The 18,171-nt window shown below is 33.5% G+C and overlaps 1 protein-coding gene and 1 long non-coding RNA gene across 2 annotated transcripts in view; one reads left to right on the top strand and one right to left on the bottom strand.

Moving 5' to 3' along the window:
- The window catches only part of LOC141378737 (uncharacterized), a 35,896-nt gene extending 27,473 nt beyond the window's left edge, over positions 1–8,423 (bottom strand). Inside the window, exon 1 of the long non-coding RNA XR_012394002.1 lies at positions 8,183–8,423. This is a non-coding gene — a long non-coding RNA (uncharacterized lncRNA). The remainder of the gene's footprint in view (positions 1–8,182) is intronic.
- The window catches only part of itpr2 (inositol 1,4,5-trisphosphate receptor, type 2), a 164,623-nt gene that overhangs the window by 24,847 nt on the left and 121,605 nt on the right, over positions 1–18,171 (top strand). Inside the window, exons 7-15 of the mRNA XM_021467780.3 lie at positions 599–682; positions 775–921; positions 2,444–2,539; positions 4,362–4,412; positions 12,081–12,229; positions 14,465–14,564; positions 14,649–14,812; positions 17,217–17,358; positions 17,434–17,592. Coding sequence (XP_021323455.1) covers positions 599–682; positions 775–921; positions 2,444–2,539; positions 4,362–4,412; positions 12,081–12,229; positions 14,465–14,564; positions 14,649–14,812; positions 17,217–17,358; positions 17,434–17,592 — 1,092 coding nt within the window. The remainder of the gene's footprint in view (positions 1–598; positions 683–774; positions 922–2,443; positions 2,540–4,361; positions 4,413–12,080; positions 12,230–14,464; positions 14,565–14,648; positions 14,813–17,216; positions 17,359–17,433; positions 17,593–18,171) is intronic.

Raw genomic sequence — 18,171 nt, forward strand, 5'->3', positions numbered from 1 at the left:
TATTATTATTATTATTATTATTATTATTATTATTTATGGATTATAATATATAATTGTAAAATTGTTTAAACATGTATTTTTATTTGGAATAAAAGATAGCCTTTGGTTAGTTCTGGCACATTTATAGAAATGTTTTATTAATATGCAATTTCCCTGTTAACTAAACAATAAAAATAACAAGAATATATAGGATAATATAGGCAATTTCGAGGGATGTAAACAAAAACAATGGCCCAGCATATTTCCTGTTTTACAATTTAAAATTTTATAGCTTCCAAGAATCCAAAAAGAACCACAAATTGATAAATAATGTTATGATAGCTGCTTTAACATTAAGCTATGATAGAATTGTCTCTGGTTACAGTTATATAATGGTTTGATAACAAGCAGGAAATGTTTATGGGCCAATGACATGACCACATTGAAATGGTCTATAACCATAATAATAAATAAATACAATCACAGGTGTATCTCAATAATACTAAAATCAATGTGAGGAAAAAATAAGAAAATGAATAAATTAAATAAAGAAACTACATATAACTGGAAAAGAGATTAAATTTACTGGAAATTTAATTCAGATGTGTGTCTCATTCAGGTAAATGCTTTGAACTGCAATACTAGCTGGAAGGTGACGCTCTTCATGAAGTTCAGTGAATACAGAGATGATATTTTAAAAGGGGTGAGTCTTCTGCATGTGTGCACTGATGCGTTGTTGGTTTGGGTTTGTTTTATATTTGACCGTGTTTTGTCATTTCTGTTTGACTGACTCAGGGGGATGTGGTGAGATTGTTTCACGCCGAGCAAGAAAAGTTTCTCACTTGTGATGAGTACAAGAAGCAGCAGTATGTGTTCTTGCGCACCACGCTCCGCCAGTCTGCAACCTCTGCCACCAGTTCAAAAGCACTCTGGGAAGTAGAGGTACAGCTCTGTGTGATGATAACAGTTGAAGAATATTGCTCATTATTATCTGATCTGAATTCATCCATTTATGTGGTTTATACATGTATACGTTACGATTTTAAGATAAATAAATAAATGTAAATTAGAATAAAGATTTTAACTTTATTTTTAAGGTATTTAATTCGTATTTTTCCATTTTATTTTATTAAGATTTACATTTTCTCATTAAAAGTTTCCTCTTTTTAAAATTTTAATTTATTAAGTGGGATTTTTTTGTAAACCTTTGTACAATTATTCCGTTACATGACCCTTATGGAATTTTTGCCTAATACTACCAGTAATAATACTTATAATTTATATTTAAATAAGACATTTAATAACCATAACACAGATGTATAATGTATACAAATATAAATAAATAAATGCTTATTTAAATAAATATATACAGTTTGAAGCCAGATACAAATATTAATAAATAAATGCTTATTGAAAAAAATTAATATATGTAAATAAATACAGTTTGAAGCCAGATACAAATATAAATAAATAAATGCTTATTTAACTAACTAATAAATAAATACATTTTATTTGAAGCCAGATACAAATATAAAAAAATAAATGCTTATTTAACTAGCTAACAAATAAATAAAAAAATTAATTTGAAGCCAGATACAAATAAAAATAAATAAATGCTTATTAAAATAAATAAATGTAAATAAAAAAGTTTGAAGCCCGATAAAAATATGAATAAATAAATGCTTATCGAAATAAATAAATGTAAACAAATAAAGTTTGAAGCCAGATACGAACATAAATAAATAAATACTTATTTAAATCAATAAACAAATAAATAAAAAAATACATCTCAATAAAACAATTTGATGCCAGATACAAATATAAATAAATAGTTAAATAAATAAATACAATTTGAAGTCACATACAAATATAAATAAATAAATGCGTATTGAAATAAATAAATATATGTAAATAAATAAAGTTTGAAGCCAGATAAAAATATAAATAAATAAATAAATAAATGCTTAATTAACTAAGCAAACAAATACAATTTTAAGCCAGATACAAATTTAAGTAAAACATGCTTAAATAAATAAATAAATAAATAAATAAATTTAATTTGAAGCCAAATACAAATATAAATAAATAAATGTTTATTTAAATACATAAACAAAGTTTGAATCCAGATACAAATATGAATAAGTGTTTATTTTTATAAATAAATAAATGAATAAATAAATGTATGTGTGTATGTGAATAAATAAAGTTTGAGGCCAGATTTGCCTTTAGTACTGACTGATCTAATCTATATGCAAACAATGTAATGTTGTAAAGCATGCAATACAAATGTTTTATTTAATACTGAGCACTGTATGTACAGTACATGCATTGTATGCTTTTACTATAATTTTTTGAATTTGCATAATTAAATGAATTACATTTAACCTCAACTACCTGAACTGTTGTAAATATCCTAAAGTCTAGAATGAAGCAAAATCTCTGATCTGTCTCCTGTGCGCTTTAGGTTGTCCACTATGACCCGTGTCGAGGAGGCGCTGGCCAGTGGAACAGCCTGTTTCGATTTAAACACCTCGCCACAGGTCACTACCTTGCAGCAGAGGTAATGCTTAAAACAAAAACACTTAATACACAAATACACCTCATTCAACCTCTGCACAATGATTTCACCTATATACTATATAACTGCTGGTTAAATAATTTTAACTGTTAAAAAGATATTAGTTACTTGTTAATTAGCAAAAGTAATTAGCAGCTAATAAAGTTATGGTAACTAACTTTTCTGATTTTGATTGTCATGCTATAATGTACACTTTGTAAAGCTGCTTTAAAACTATAATTATTGTAAAAAGTGCAATACAAATACACTGAAATTTAATTGAATTGACGCTACACATTCAGGCATTCAGGTTTTTTTTTTCACCGAAACTCATCCTGGCTCTCTACTCTCGCTTATTTGCATGATTGAGTCATGGTTAAAACGCTGTTAACAATGTATATGATTGGCCATGGTGTGGTTGGTGTAAAGGCCTGTGGTTTATTTTTATTTGCGTACCACATATGAAACATTTCCTAGAGCAGTAAAACTCACTCAGTAGGGTGACTTTTTAAAGTCTGTACTCCACTGACCCTGAAATCAGGAACACTGTATCTAAAAGCTGATATCAGAAGAATGTCGGAAGGAGTTTTCTCCAATAAGTCTATTGTTAATTGTGGGCAGCAGAAATATTAAATAGATTTGCCACACAAAACTGAAAATGTGTTCACTGTTTACTCACCTTTCACTGTTTAGAACTGGTTTGAGATTCTTTTTTATGTTAAAACACAAAAGAAGATATTTTGAAGAATAGCCACTGACTGCCGTTGTAGAAAAAGAAATACTATAGACGCCAATGGCTGCTGGTTTCCAACATTCTTCAGAATATCTTCTTTTGTGTTCAACAGATGGAAGAAACTCTAACTGTTTTTATTCAAAAAATTTTTTAAGTGAAGGGTGAATTATTGATGACAGGACTTGAGAGTTCTGGTATAAACTAAACCATCCCTTTAAGGAGATCTCCTTATCAACTCAAAATTTTAATTCCTCATCAAATTTTCCTGAGATCAGTCTGAGCTACTTTTGTAGCTTTGTTCATTAATTGTGCATCAACAGTAGACCTCATTTGGTTCCATTTTTTTCTGTTTTCGCGAAATATCTGAGCAAAATATATATATTTTAAATAAATTATTAGTTGCATTTTGTAAAGTTGTATCGGAAGATGCATGATAGACATTTTTAGTTTTACTAAATATTTGTATTTCAAATTAATGCTTTGTTTTTGAGATTTCTCTTCAATAAATAAACCTAGGCAAATAGTGTGGTTTACACACACAAACTAAACATTACCAATAATAATAATGCAATTTATTAACACCAGATAAGCATATTGGAATGTATTATGTATGAAATGTGTGTATATATACTGCATTAAACTAACTGGGCATTGTCATATTGCTTTAATTGCTTCTGTTGTCCTCATGCATGTCACTTTAGCAAAAAGTGTCTCCCAAATGGTTATATGCAATGTATCTTCATATTATATTAGCATAAGAGACTTTGTTTGAAAATGTTAAGGTCAGACTGGTCTTTTAGTTTACATGTAATTGAGAACTCACTCTTTTAAACTGTGAAAGATTAGCATCTATATAACATTATATGAATTAAAGCTTTTATATTTGATATTTTCTGGAAGACGGGCTGCAGGTGGCAGTGTTTTCAATGTTATTGTCACAGTGGTGCAGAATCAGTCACAGACATTTACTGTGCACAGGACAGACAGAGGGGTTATTGTCTTGTATACAAATGCTGAAAGAACCCGTATGTGTTTGTGTTTGTGTGTGTTCATGCTATAGGGCCTACATTAACACTTCTGGTTGTGTTTCAGGTGAATCCTGATTTTAAAGATCGTACCGACAGTATAACCACAAAAAATGAGGTAAGTTTTTATTTTAACGCAGTCTTACATGATGAAAAACAAACTTGAACATATGGAATCTATACTTTTTTTCAGTTTTTATGAATTTGTTTGTTGAAATCTACTGGCTGTTATTCTGATATCAAAAGTAGCCATTTGACTATGCTTTTGACTTGTTGAAACTTTTCGAAATATCAGTGAATCAGTATTTCTGGCATCATGCATTTTATCAAATTAACCTCAGTTCAAACTTTAAACTTTGTTTATCAGGAACCAAATAGGTCAAAATGACCCATAGAGATCACAATGACAAACAAAAAACAATAGGTTCCTCTTGTTTGGGGCAACAAAAAAAGGTCAAGTGTGAGTTTCTTTCTTCTGTTGAATACAAAAAAAAAGAATTCTTCCAAATATCTTCATTAGTGTTCAACAGAAAAAAGAAACTCATAAATGTTTGGGACCACTTCAGGGTAAGTCAATAGTGAGAACATTTCATTTTTTTCAAGGTGAACATGCCTTTAATCTGTATATTAAATTTGGTAGGAATCAACCACACAGTTTGCAGTCTCTGTCTAGGCATGATTTAACCAGCCATGAGACATTTTCCAATTCCAAAAAATAAAATATTATATTGTTACTTGGAGTAGCAACTTATTGGCTACTCTGACTCAAAGAATTTAGTTATGTCAAAGCTCTGGAAGAATAATACTAAATAAAATTATCTGGCATTCTACATTTTAGCATTATATTTGCCCTTGATGGTCAAACTACATACAAATATAGTTGAAGTCAGAATTATTAGCCCCCCTTTGAATTGTTGTTTCTTTTTAACTATTTCCCAAATTATGTTTAACAGAACAAGGACATTTTCACAGTATATCTGATAATATTTTTTCTTTTAGAGAAAGTCTTATTTGTTTTATTTCGGCTAGAATAAAAGCAATTTTTAATAAAAAAAAAAAAAACTTTTTGGTGACAAAATTATTAACCCCTTTAAGCTATTTTTTTTTCATTAGTCTACAGAACAAACCATCATTATACAATAACTTGCCTAATTACCCTAACCTGCCTAGTTAACCTAATTAGCTTAGTTAAGCCTTTAAATGTCACATTAAGATGTATAGAAGTGTCTTGAAATATATCTAGTAAAATAATATTGACTGTCATCATGACAAAGATAAAATAAATCTGTTATTAGAAATGAGTTATTAAAGCTACGATGTTTAGAAACGTGTTGAAAAAAACTTTTCTCCCTCAAACAGAAATCGGGGGGAAAAAAACAGGTGGGCTAATAATTCAGGGGAGCTTATAATTCTGACTTCAACTGTATATTGACAAGCAAACATTCTTAGGCAAGGACACACCAAGTAATGTCAAATTCTGCCCATTTTAGTACTAAAATATATTTTAGAGCTTTCTTTTAGTAACATGATACTCTCAAAACATTATGCAATTTTGAGTGTCCCTCACACAGGTGAGTGGGGTTGACAAACCACCTGTAGAAAACACAATTTTTCATCCTTCTATCTGCACCAGATTTACACATTTGCACCAGACATCAGACATCACTCCATATCTCTAAAAAAACATTTTGCATTTATAGTGTGCCTTGTCAAACCACATGTAGAAACACTCTTCCCTCTAAAAAACACTTTCCCTAACTCTAGCACTTAATTAATTTACTGTTCATTTATATAGTTAGTTTTTCTTGTGTGTATTGCCTCTTCTTATTGAATCAATGAATGCCTCATCAATTGTAAGTTGCTTTAGACAAAAGCATCTTCTCAATGACTAACTGTTAATGTTGTGATTCAAATACTACCTCGATGCCCAAACACATAGGGCTCTATTTTTCACAATCTAATCGTCAAGTCCAAAGAGCATGTTGCAAAAGCGTTAAGGGTGTGTCTGAATCCACTTTTGCTATTTTAAGGACCTAAAAATATGGTTTGCTCCCTGGCACATGGTCTAACAGGGTTGTGCTTATAATCTTAATGAGTTAGGGTTGTGTTTTGAGCATAACGTGCATTCAACCAATCAGACTCTCATCTCACACTCAAGAGTCAGTTGCGTCATGCCATAGCACATTTGCTATTTACATGGTGGACTTTGTAGATGGAAAAACTGAACGCTTCACTAGCAAGATAACAGTTAAACAGACCATCTGCACAAGGATAAAGAACACGCCTCCTCCATTTGGCTTCTTTACTTTCTTTTTACTTTACTTTTACTCTTTACTTTACTCCTTTACTTGCGTGGAGTAAGGAAATGGTGGAAACTCACTCCACTGAAGACATCCATTAGTCAACATGTTTAGTTTTGTTTGTTTAGCCCAAAGATTAAAACTATTTGACCTCTAATTTTCTAGCAAACAAATAAATGAATATTAATAATGAAGTGTAGTAAAAAAGTTAAATTGATGCGTACGTCTCCAAAACCTGACAGGTGAACAATTCTAAACTTGTCTTTATTAAAACAAATATACAAGTATGCATATAATAAATAATCCTAATACTATTATTACTAATAATAATAACATCATACAAATGCAAATTGTCTTGAATAACAATTTACACCGGGTGTATGATAGCAGGGGTTCCCAAACTTTTCAGCCCGCGACCCCCAAAATGACAATGCCAGTGACTCGTGACCCCCAATATTCTCTGAGGTGGTGGTTATAAATACAGAAACCTTGTATGCAATGATGCACACACACACCTATAGACCTAAGTCTATTCTTTGTTTTTTTTTTATGTATGTCAGTGCTGTAAATGGGCTAGAAAGTTTAACCTGTGCCTTTAGTATAATGTAATTACCAGAGAAGTTGCAATCCAATAGAACTATTAACTATAAGCTACTATAGTAACTATATAGTTTATAGTAACTATAAACGACTATTTTTTTCTCTTCAGTAGGTTTCTGATAAAATACAGTAAGTCTTAAGGTTTAATAAAAATTAATTGATTTTTGAAAATCACCAGGTGACCCCCCTTCATTGTCCCGCGACCCCTCGGGGGGTCCCGACCCCCACTTTGAGAACCTCTGTGATAGGACCCATAATCCCAGAAGCAGCCAATCAAACTTCAGCCGTTTGTAATATCGAATCTCAATGGCTAATCATTGAAAGATGAAATATGGCAGACTCCGAGAAGGTGTCTCAATTACTAAATTTGGTGAGAATTGTTCTATATTCCGATTATGCTATGTACCTAAAGCTGGATTTGGTTAAAGATTGAGTCAAGACTAAAAGAACAAACCATATATAAAAGAATCCTGTTTGCTGATGTAGTGTTAAAGTCCGCATGAACCAGAAGCTGCTACCATTTTTTTCTGGAGTGTAATGCAGTTCCAAGAGAAACAGAATATTAAATGATAAAAAAGTGGGTGTGTCTTGTTTTTTCTACTGCGAGCTGATTGGATGTAGTAAAGTAGGCATTTCATTCAGAAAGATCAGGTAAAGGGTTTTGGGAGAGATATTACAACCTAACAGACACCTCCTCTTTACCATTTCTGTTTGTTGTCATAGCGCTGTCAAAACTGATAGTTGGAGGGGTGTGGTTAGGTTTGTTAGCCACACCCAATATCTCAGACAGACGTAATCTGAGAATTGAACTGAAAAGAAACAGCAAGCGCATTTTCAGATTTCAAATCTAGATTAAAAGGGCAAACTGTATATTTTGTTCTTAATGACATGCACAGATGAATTGTTCACCACAATAATAGCAACGTAAGCTAACAATATCAATATGATTAGTTTTGATTTCATGTGTACTTTAAACTGAAGTTTTCACCTGACTGAAGTGAAGTGTCTCTGCTGCACAGCATTGCGGCTCAGCTCAACTCCACTCTCCTGCACAACTTCTCTATTACGTAATGGTTTCTCTCCCCTCCTTCACGCTGCAACAGACAGACCCGCGCAACTCTCGTCCTCCTACTCTCTGGAGAATGTTTTTTTTTTCTTCTTCCTTCAGCCTGTATCTCTCACTGCACCTTTCCGCTGTATTAGCATTCTGCTTGAGCAGCCTCACAGACAAACACACACACATGCGCACACACACACGCACGCGCACAGAGGGGGCTCCTTACATAATGTCTGAATCTGGGGGAGCCCCGTGAGAGTCAGGCAGACGTGATGTCTGAGTCAGAGGAGCTGCAGAGAGTCGAAGCAGAGGAGAATTTCTAATGCTGCTCTCCAAATAGCCCTCCATCATAAAAGCTCTAGGTGAAAAAAACAGTCTGTGCCACAGATGCGCTTCTGCATAATGTCCGCACTCTAGATGACCTTTGGGTGTTCCTCTTGGTTTTTGTTGGATCTATGGGTACTTGAGCTTGAGCAATTGTTGGAAGGGCATTGCCTTTGAGTAATGCAGAAAAGAATTCCAACTTAAGTGAATGCATCAAAACAAGCAAATATTGTGTGTACAGTAATCCACATACTGTGAAAGTCAGTGGTGTGTCACAAAACACACAGTTTAGCCATAAAATGTAAATATTCTAAGATGAGATGAATGTAAATAGATGGCTTCAAATCTAAATTTATGAAATGCAGCATTTGAATCTTGTTTTGGGCTTCACTGTGGCTCAGTGGGTAGTATGATCGCCTCACAGCAAGGAGGTCGCTGGTTTGAGCCCCGGCTGAGTTGGTTGGCATTTCTGTGTGGAGTTTGCATGTTCTCCTCGTGTTTGTGTGGGTTTCCTCCATGTGCTCTGGTTTTCCCCACAGTCCAAAGACATATGATATAGGAGAATTGAATAAGCTGAATTGGCTGTAGTGTATATTTGTGAATTTAAGAGTGTATGGTTGTTTCCCAGTGACGGGTTGCGCCTGGAAGGGCATTCGTTGCGTAAAACATATGCTGGGTTAGTTGGTGGTTCCTTCCGCTGTGGCGACTTCTGATTAATTAAGGGACTAAGCCGAAAGGAAGATGAATGAATGAATCTTGTTTTGAACATGTGAAACCAACATAGAGCTTTAAAAATATTAAAAAGAGTTTCACATCTTAAATGCTTTCAACTTTCACCAGAAGTATTTAATTTATTTTATTTAATTGAATTTTTTAAATTAAATAAAATTTATTTTATTTTATAATTTTATTTATATTTTAATTAAATGTTTTATTGTATAATTACCTTATATTAGTATAATACTTTGTCAATATAATAATTGAATGTTTAAAAAATATATTTATTTAAATTAATATAATTCAATTGAATTTAATCTGTTTGTACAGTTTGAGGCTTTGTTTTTACATGGTCGAAATGCTATTTTATTATTTTACTCGATGTGTATTTTATATGTATTGGGTTAAATTTTTATTTATTTCATTTATTTAATGTATTCTATATGTATTGGAATCAGTTTTTATTTAATTTAATCAGTTTGTACAGTTTGTGGCGTTGTTGTTTTTAAATGGTCGAAATTGTATTTTTTATGTATTATTTTTTTATATGTATTAATGAATTTTATGTGTGTTGGATTCAATTTTTATTTAATGTATTTATTTAATGTATATATGTAAATTTATTTAATGTATATATTTGATAGTAAGTAATTTGTATTTACAGTCAAAGTCAGAAATATTAGCCCCCCTTTTATTATTATTTTATTTATTTATTTTTAATTTCTTAAATGATGTTTAACAGAGCAAGGAAATTTTCACAGTATTTCTGATAATATCTTTTCTTCTGGAGAAATTTTTATTTGTTTTATTTTGGCTAGAATAAAAGTTGTTTAACATTTTTTAAGAGCCTTTTTAAGGTCAAAATTATTAGCCATATTAAGCTGTATATTTTCCCGATTGTCTACAGAACAAACCATTGTTATTCAATAACTTGCCTAATTACCCTAAGCTGCCTAGTTAACCTAATTAACCTAGTTAAGCCTTTAAATGTCACTAAAGCCTAGTTCACACTAGAGGATTTTAAGACTGATTTGAGCCCGATTTGGAAGTTAACGAGCTCGCAAACAGATCGGGCTGTGATCGGGAAGAAATCTGCGGGTGCACGGCACTCGCCGCTCTTTATGTGTGAACTACTGAACAACGCGTCAACGAGGCTCGCTGACGCGTCGCCGACACCTCGCAGACAGAAATCCAATATTTAGCATGCTGAATATTTCAGAGCAGTCGGCCAACTTAACCCACGTGTGGTCAGATGTAGTAATAAGCTGCAGCCAATGAGAGAGCATATCAGCATAAGCTGAATGGCAGTGTGCTCAGGAGCTCAGCAGAAACATCTGTGATTGGTCAGAATGGGTATCGATGCACTCGCTTCCTTCTGCGTTAACACAGACATGAGATTAGGATATATTAACAGTGGAACTAAAATTCTGTAACTATTAGAATTACAATACTGCTCATTCTGACCGTTCTCATATAAAACACCATACTGTCACATCATATTTACATTCAAAGCTTCTGTTGAGATATTAAAATTAAGCTTGGAATGTCTGGCATCATATTTAATGACACCATTACCCTAAAAATATTATCTTTTTTGGTAATACAGCCTATAAATATGTAGTTAAGATACTAGAACACGCAAAGGTCTTGGCTTTCATTTTCACTTTGAAACAGGAGCTATTCCGCGGCACAGAATATGCTGTTTTGAAAGAAATCTGAAGTAAACTGATGTTTTTGCCATCAGAAAGTTTTGTTTATGTTAGCAGGAAGTTGCTAGGCAAAAAAATGCACACATATTTAAAGGCACAGCGAAAAGTATCAGACATGCATGCAGTCATTTTGACCAATATGGTAATTTAAGGCAGAAATGCTCAGTTCTTTACTGTTTTGTAATAAATAAAAAAATAACAATGTCAGAAAGAAATACACTGATAGTCAGAAAACAGCAGGGTGTTATAGATATGTTAGTTTTATTTCAAACAGTTATACAATTACAAAAATTAAAAACTCTCTGTGTATCTATCCACTCGAACCTTGCAGATGAGTGATTAATCCGCTGATGAATCAGCTGATTTGACAATGTTTTTAAATGCTTTCTCGGAAGCTTAAAACGCTGTCAGTGATGTAATCAGCACACAAGCAGCCCATAGTGTTCAGCTTTTTCTGACGACTCCTCCCTCAAAATTTCATTGGCTGTGGTTTGGTAGCTTGAATGAGCTGTTTGGGAATGAGTTGTTGTCAGATCATGTAGTGTGTGACCCCCCTCTTGTGGATCATTCACGTAGTATCGCGTGGTGTGAACACTACAGAGATTAAAAGACACAAAGTCAAGTCATGTAGTGTGAACGGCACAGCGATCTGCTGATGTTTAAAATCCTGTTGTGTGAACTAGGCTTAAGCTGTATAGAAGTGTCTTGAAAAATATCTAGTCAAATATTATTTACCATCTTCATGGCAAAGATAACATGAATCAGTTGTTAGAAATAATAATTCGGAGGGGGCTAATAGTTATGACTTCAACTGTATATGTTGGTATGTGCAACAAAGTCTTTAACTTGTCAGTTATCAACGGTCTATTTTTTCTATTCACTAAAGATCTATTTTTGATCTCTAAACTGCCTTTATGAAACCTTCCAGCTATATACAGTAACGCGTAATTGCCCAATATGTATTTTTAAAAGCAGTTATAGTGGTGTATGCAGACTTAGTGGTGTTTGCTTTGTGGGTTTTTTATACACTAATGTGACCTTCCCTTGTCTCTCTTTCTCTCTCTCTCTGCAAACCTCAGACCAACACAGAGTCTTTGTACTCTAAAAAGAAGTGGCAGGCTGACAAGATCCCCTACACACTGGTTGCAGTGCCCCACGGCAATGACATCGCATCTCTCTTTGAACTGGATGCCACCACCTTACAGCGGGCAGACTGCCTGGTCCCCAGGTTAGTTGTTCCACAGTGAAATTGCTTTCATCTATAAAAAACCTTGAGAACAGAGAGCAGCTTCACACTGGATGCGCATTTATATAGCATTTATTTATATAACACTTTTATCGAGAATGAGGAACAGTGCAAGCTATCCGCCATAAAAAGGCAAGGCAAAGTTCCTAATGCGGCTAAAAGTGCAAGCTGAGAGATCAAGGTGTGAAAATGAAAGGCTTTGAAAGAGAATACAGTGTTTTAATGATTGGAGAACAAGTGCATTCAAGCCTTTTAGAGCAACCGTTTGGATTTTAAAATGTACTTATGAAACTATTTGTCCAGGTTTCATTTTATACAAGTTGTAGTCAAGTGCTATTGGTGAGAAAAAGAGCAAGAATATTTTAGTAAAACTAAGACTAAAATGACTGCTCAGAAAACATATCCTTTATTTCATATTCATTAACTGCAATAAAATATAAAACTCACAATAAATGAAAAACTGAAACAGTAACTGAAAAAACTAGCTTAAAAAATAAAAATGTTATAAAATAATATTAGTTTTCAAAATTGGTTAGTGCTCATTCTGGGGTTAAGAAAATCTGAGCAGTGGATGTTTGGAGTAGTACCAGTAGATGATATTTTTGCAATTAATTTGGCAAAATATTTTAACTAGAGAGGTTTAACTACATATAATAAATGATCTTTAATAAACTTTGGTTTACACTAGACATGTTTTGTTTACTATGTGAAACTAGAATCACTGAAACTAAATGTATAAAACTAAAATTGAAATGTGTTGACAATATAAAAACTAAACTAAAGCTTGCAAAACCATGAACCCTTATGTGCTGTCGAAATGTTTTCATCCGTTCAGAGGGAATTTTGTGTCTTTATTTGGCCACAAAATTTATTTGGTGACAAATCTTATTTTGACACATTTTAAAAGTGCATTTTGTTTTAAGTCAACGATACACTCTTTTGTATACAATTAACCACCCGTTTGTGTTGTTAGAGATGAAAACATTCACTGAATTAATCTGCAGTAAAATGCATCGGATAAATATTTTTTAGATTTTTTTTTTTTTGCATAAATCTGTTAATCAACCGAAGTTCAAAACTGCTAAATTTCTTAGAAAATTACAGGATTTTACTTCTTTAATTGCCAAATTCACAAATGATGTCACTGATTTGGTGAAAAAAACAAAAAAATGACGTATTTTCAGTATAAAAAGTAATTGTAGACTGCAAATTTTTTTAACCAATTATCAAATTCTTAGACATGTGAAACAACATTGCCTTTGATGCATTGCTTTTGAATAATTTTTATAATTTTCTTCCGAATTTACTGGCTGTTTTTGCCCCGTTGACCTCCATTATAACCACAATTTTGGATTGCTAAGCCATGACACCATATATGCATGCATCATGTTTTGATTGTTTGTAGTTTTACTGTTGGGAAGAGCTAAAATTTGTCATTTTTACTGTTGATCATCAGTTGGCACCATTAACCCTTATATCTAATTAAAGTATGAAAGCTTAAGAATGCCCTTTGCGCACTTACCTTGATGTGTCTGAGAAAATCAAAATATGCATGTCAGCTCTCAAAACTACATGGAGTAAACGAAAACAAAGACTGTATTTATGCTAAATCAAATGTGGAATGGAAGTCAATGGCGCAAAAACAGACACCAACAGTACATTAAGGGAGAAAAAAAGAAAATCTAACAATACATTGAAGACAATGTTGTTTACTAATCGCTCTCATGTCCAAGACAATGATAAAAGGTAAAAAAATCTAGTCCACAGCTACTTTTTATATTGAAAATAGGTCATTTTGTGTGTCTTTTTTTCACCAAATTAGTGACATCATTTGTGAATTTGGCAATTAAAGAGTTAAAATCATGTCATTTTCTAAATAATTTAGTACTTTCAATTAGGACTGAGGTTTATTAACAGATTTAAGCAAAAAAATAAAATAGGAAAAATAATTTATCCGATGCAGTTTAATTTCGTGGAGTTTTCATCTCGAACATAATGAAAGGGTAGTAAATATGACCAGTGCGCAAGGGTTAATGAAACAAACGAAACAAAAAGTCATCGCAAATTTCTAAATTGTACCATTCATTCAATCATTTATTTTCTTTTCAGCTTAGTCCAGCTGTAACCCATCACTGGGAAACATCCATACACCCTCATTCACACACATACACTACGAACAATTTTAGCTTACCCAATTTTTTTATTTTAATTTTTTAGGAACTCGTATGTGAGACTGAGGAACTTGTGCACAAATACTTGGGTGACCAGTACTAACATTCCCATTGATGTTGAGGAGGAGCGACCCGTTATGCTTAAGGTTTGATATTTTGTTTAGTTTTTCTTTGAAGAAGGATTAGTCCTGTTTTTGAAACTCCTGTGATTTCTCTGTTCATTCAAACAGATCGGCACCTGCCACATGAAGGAGGACAAGGAGGCATTCTCCATTAATTCTGTCCCCCTCTCTGAGGTCCGAGACTTGGACTTTGCCAATGATGCCAACAAGGTTCTGGAGTCATTTGTACGTATATTGGGGATCAGCAACTATGCGGCTGCAAATGAACGCAGGTAACATTGTATTCATTGGACGTGTTAGATCATTCAAAAATAAAAGTTCTGTCATTTATTGCTCACCTTCATGTTGTTTTCTATTACCTGAGACCTTCAATATTCAGCCTGAGATCTTCAGAAGACAAATTAAGAGATTTTAGATTGAATTCTGAGAGCTTTCCTCCAAAGACTGCAAAAGGAACCTAAAACATTCTCAAAACGTTCAACGTCATTTCAGTGGTTCAACTGTAATCATGCGAAGCTCCAAGAACACTCTTGTGTGCCAAAAAACTGTAAAAGCAATTATCAGATTTTGTATAAAATATCTTAATTTGTGTTCTATAGATGAACAAATATCTCAGGAGGTTGTGGGAAAACATGAGAGTGAGTAAATAATGACAGAATTTATTTTTTTGTGTGAATTGATCATTTAAGGTGTTGTCATATTAGTGTTTATTGTAACAGGCATAATAGAATGTTTATTAAGTAGGGTTGGGTCAATGGACGATGCCAGCATCTAACGCTGAAGGCCGATAGACATCACTACGCTGAGCCGGCATCGTGATCCTCCGCCCAGCCCCCATCGCAGCGGCAACCCACTCCCAAAAAATACACACCGCCTCATTTACACTTATACATCTTAGTTTTAAAATGGCATGACAAATTGGTTGACATCGGCCTACCCTATCATCATGCTGTGTTCACACCAGACGCGGAACGCGGGGATAATTTGCAATATTCGCGCATAAATAGACGCGTTTAAGTTACTCACTTCATTTGCGTATCAAAATCTGATTCGTTCGCCTGTCTCATTCACTTCAGAGTGTAAAACGCTCAATTTGTGCCACGCCATTTGGGCATATCGCACCATTCACACAATTTGTGTTATTCGCGCGTATCGCGCTTTCAGGATGCCTATTCGCGCCTTTGCATTGACTCAACATGTGAATCACCCACGCTTGATGCTTCTTCTGTTTCTGGTGTGAACACAGCATTGGGGTGACTAGACAATAATATTTTCTAAGAATACTCTTGTATTTTTCCTCTATTTTTATTGCCCTGACTTTTTAAAAAAAAAAATTTTAAATTACATATTTCACTTTTACAATTTATTCGTCATTTCTGACTGCTAGTTGTACTCTTTGCTTACTTGAAAACCAATCGTGGTATAGTATATACAGATGTCACCACTTCCATCTGCCGCCATTGTTAACGCCGCTGCGGAGGTACCTACTTGCGCCAGCAGCTTTTGGCCATTGGGTGGCGCTTTAACCATAGAATTTCAGCTTTGCCCTTTCACATTAGGACTGTACTGTATGTGTATTGTACCTTATGTGATGTGATGTGTTCAATTAAAATATAATTTTGTTAATATATATAATATTTAATATAACAGATTTTGTTTGTTTTAGTTTTCTTAGTAATAAACTTGCTTTTACACTATACTTTATGTTTTAAAAAAGACAGAATAGATGGTGAGAAGTATAGCCCTATATGCTGCAAAAATAAGCGAATATAAGAATTAAGTTAAGCCTTTATAGTACCCTATTTAATTGCGTTGAGGTAAAAAGTATGTTTCGATTTTTTTGACCATCATGGTGATGTTATTACCTCAAATCTTAAACGAGCACACACTGCAAGATAAGAAAACCGCGGCACAGCACACACTACAAAATAATATTAAGGTTATCGAGCAGATAGAGCACATTACCTAATTGCAGTATAACTTGCTTTATAAATAATTATTATTTATTAGAGGCTAGGTTACAAATATAAATATTTATATATCTGTTAAAACTGACGCGATTATCCCAAGCTCTTCATGCTTGCAGGACGCTTTCACAGCCATGAAGGGAATAACTTGCTTTATCTATAGCCTACTAATATTTACTAAAAAACTTTTGTTTCATAAGTGCGTAGTTCATAGTATTGACAAACAAAACTATTATTCAATCACATCTCCATATAAATTAAGTTATAGTTAGAGAAGGCAGGACTTGTGCCTGTAGTATATATATATGCTCTGGTAAAACTCTTTTCTTTTTTATGCTGACATTTACGCAAGTGAATGATGAGATCAGTTATATACTCACTGGCCACTTTATTAGGTGCACCATGTCCACTTTTGTCTTCAGAAGTGCCCTCATTTTCTTGAGGAATAGATTTTAAAAAGTGCCCTGACAAAATGAGTGCCCTAATGATAAATAGAGCCCTAAAAAGTAATTTAGGAATATTGTAGCAGAAATAAAGGATCATTAGATTTCAGCGGATCATCCTGACCGCAGATACAGTACATGCCTAAATGCATGTTGGCTGATTAGATATTTTTGTTTTAACAAGCAGTTGTGTAGTTGATTACCTCCTAAACTGTCTAGTCAGTGTGCATTTGTAAATGTATTAAGTGTTAAATGTATCTGTTTAGGTTTACTATTAAGCTGTTGGAGGATCTGATCTTCTTTGTGGGTGATGTGCCAAACAATGGACAGGATGTTCTGTCCGTAGTCATATCGAACCCCAACAGAGAGAGACAGAAACTCATGAGAGAGCAAAACATCCTGGCACAGGTTTGAAGTGGATTTTTTTGAGAATCACAGCTAAATTAAATGATAAATTCCTAACTGTAATATTTACATTTGCAGATCTTTGGGATTCTGAAAGCCCCATTTTCTGAGATCAAAGACTCGCCCATGCCGAAGCTGGAAGATGTGGGGGAGCAGCGCAACTCTGCATTTAAGTACATGCTACAGTTGTGCTACAGAACCCTCCGCCATTCACAACAAGACTACCGAAAGAATCAGGCAATGAAAGCCTTCAATTATTAACTCTTATTAAAGGCATAGGCCCCGTTTACACTAATGCGTTTTAGTTTGAAAACTTCATTCACATTACCCTGGCTACGTTGTTTCACTTTCTCAACAATAAAATGTTAACTTGATATAAGGAACTGGCTATTTTTATTTAATATTAACAACTAAACAGACAGCAGAAATGTTGAGGCGCCGTGCTGCATATATGAGCATAATCTTCACTGTGGATATTTATAACAAAACGGAGCCGATAACAACTGTCTCCTTTCAATTTCAGTGAAAATACGAAACATACCCTCTCTTTTGCTGAATATCAGTTTTAATAATCGATAATGGCCATTATAAAAGTATAACATACAATAAGTTTATACATTATATGAAATAAAGGCAAGCGATCAGTCAATATACAGAATGTAGGCTATGTGGTTACATTAATCATTAACTTATCTTTGTGCTCAGCCAAAACTCGTTACCTGAGAAAAAGTAATAAATTCCAATGACCAAAGTCAGGGAATATGTCGTTAGATAAAGACAACAAGATGAATGAAATATCACGTTTAATAAATATAG

This window comes from Danio rerio, chromosome 18 (genome assembly GCF_049306965.1).
Source record: "Danio rerio strain Tuebingen ecotype United States chromosome 18, GRCz12tu, whole genome shotgun sequence".
Taxonomy (NCBI): domain Eukaryota; kingdom Metazoa; phylum Chordata; class Actinopteri; order Cypriniformes; family Danionidae; genus Danio; species Danio rerio.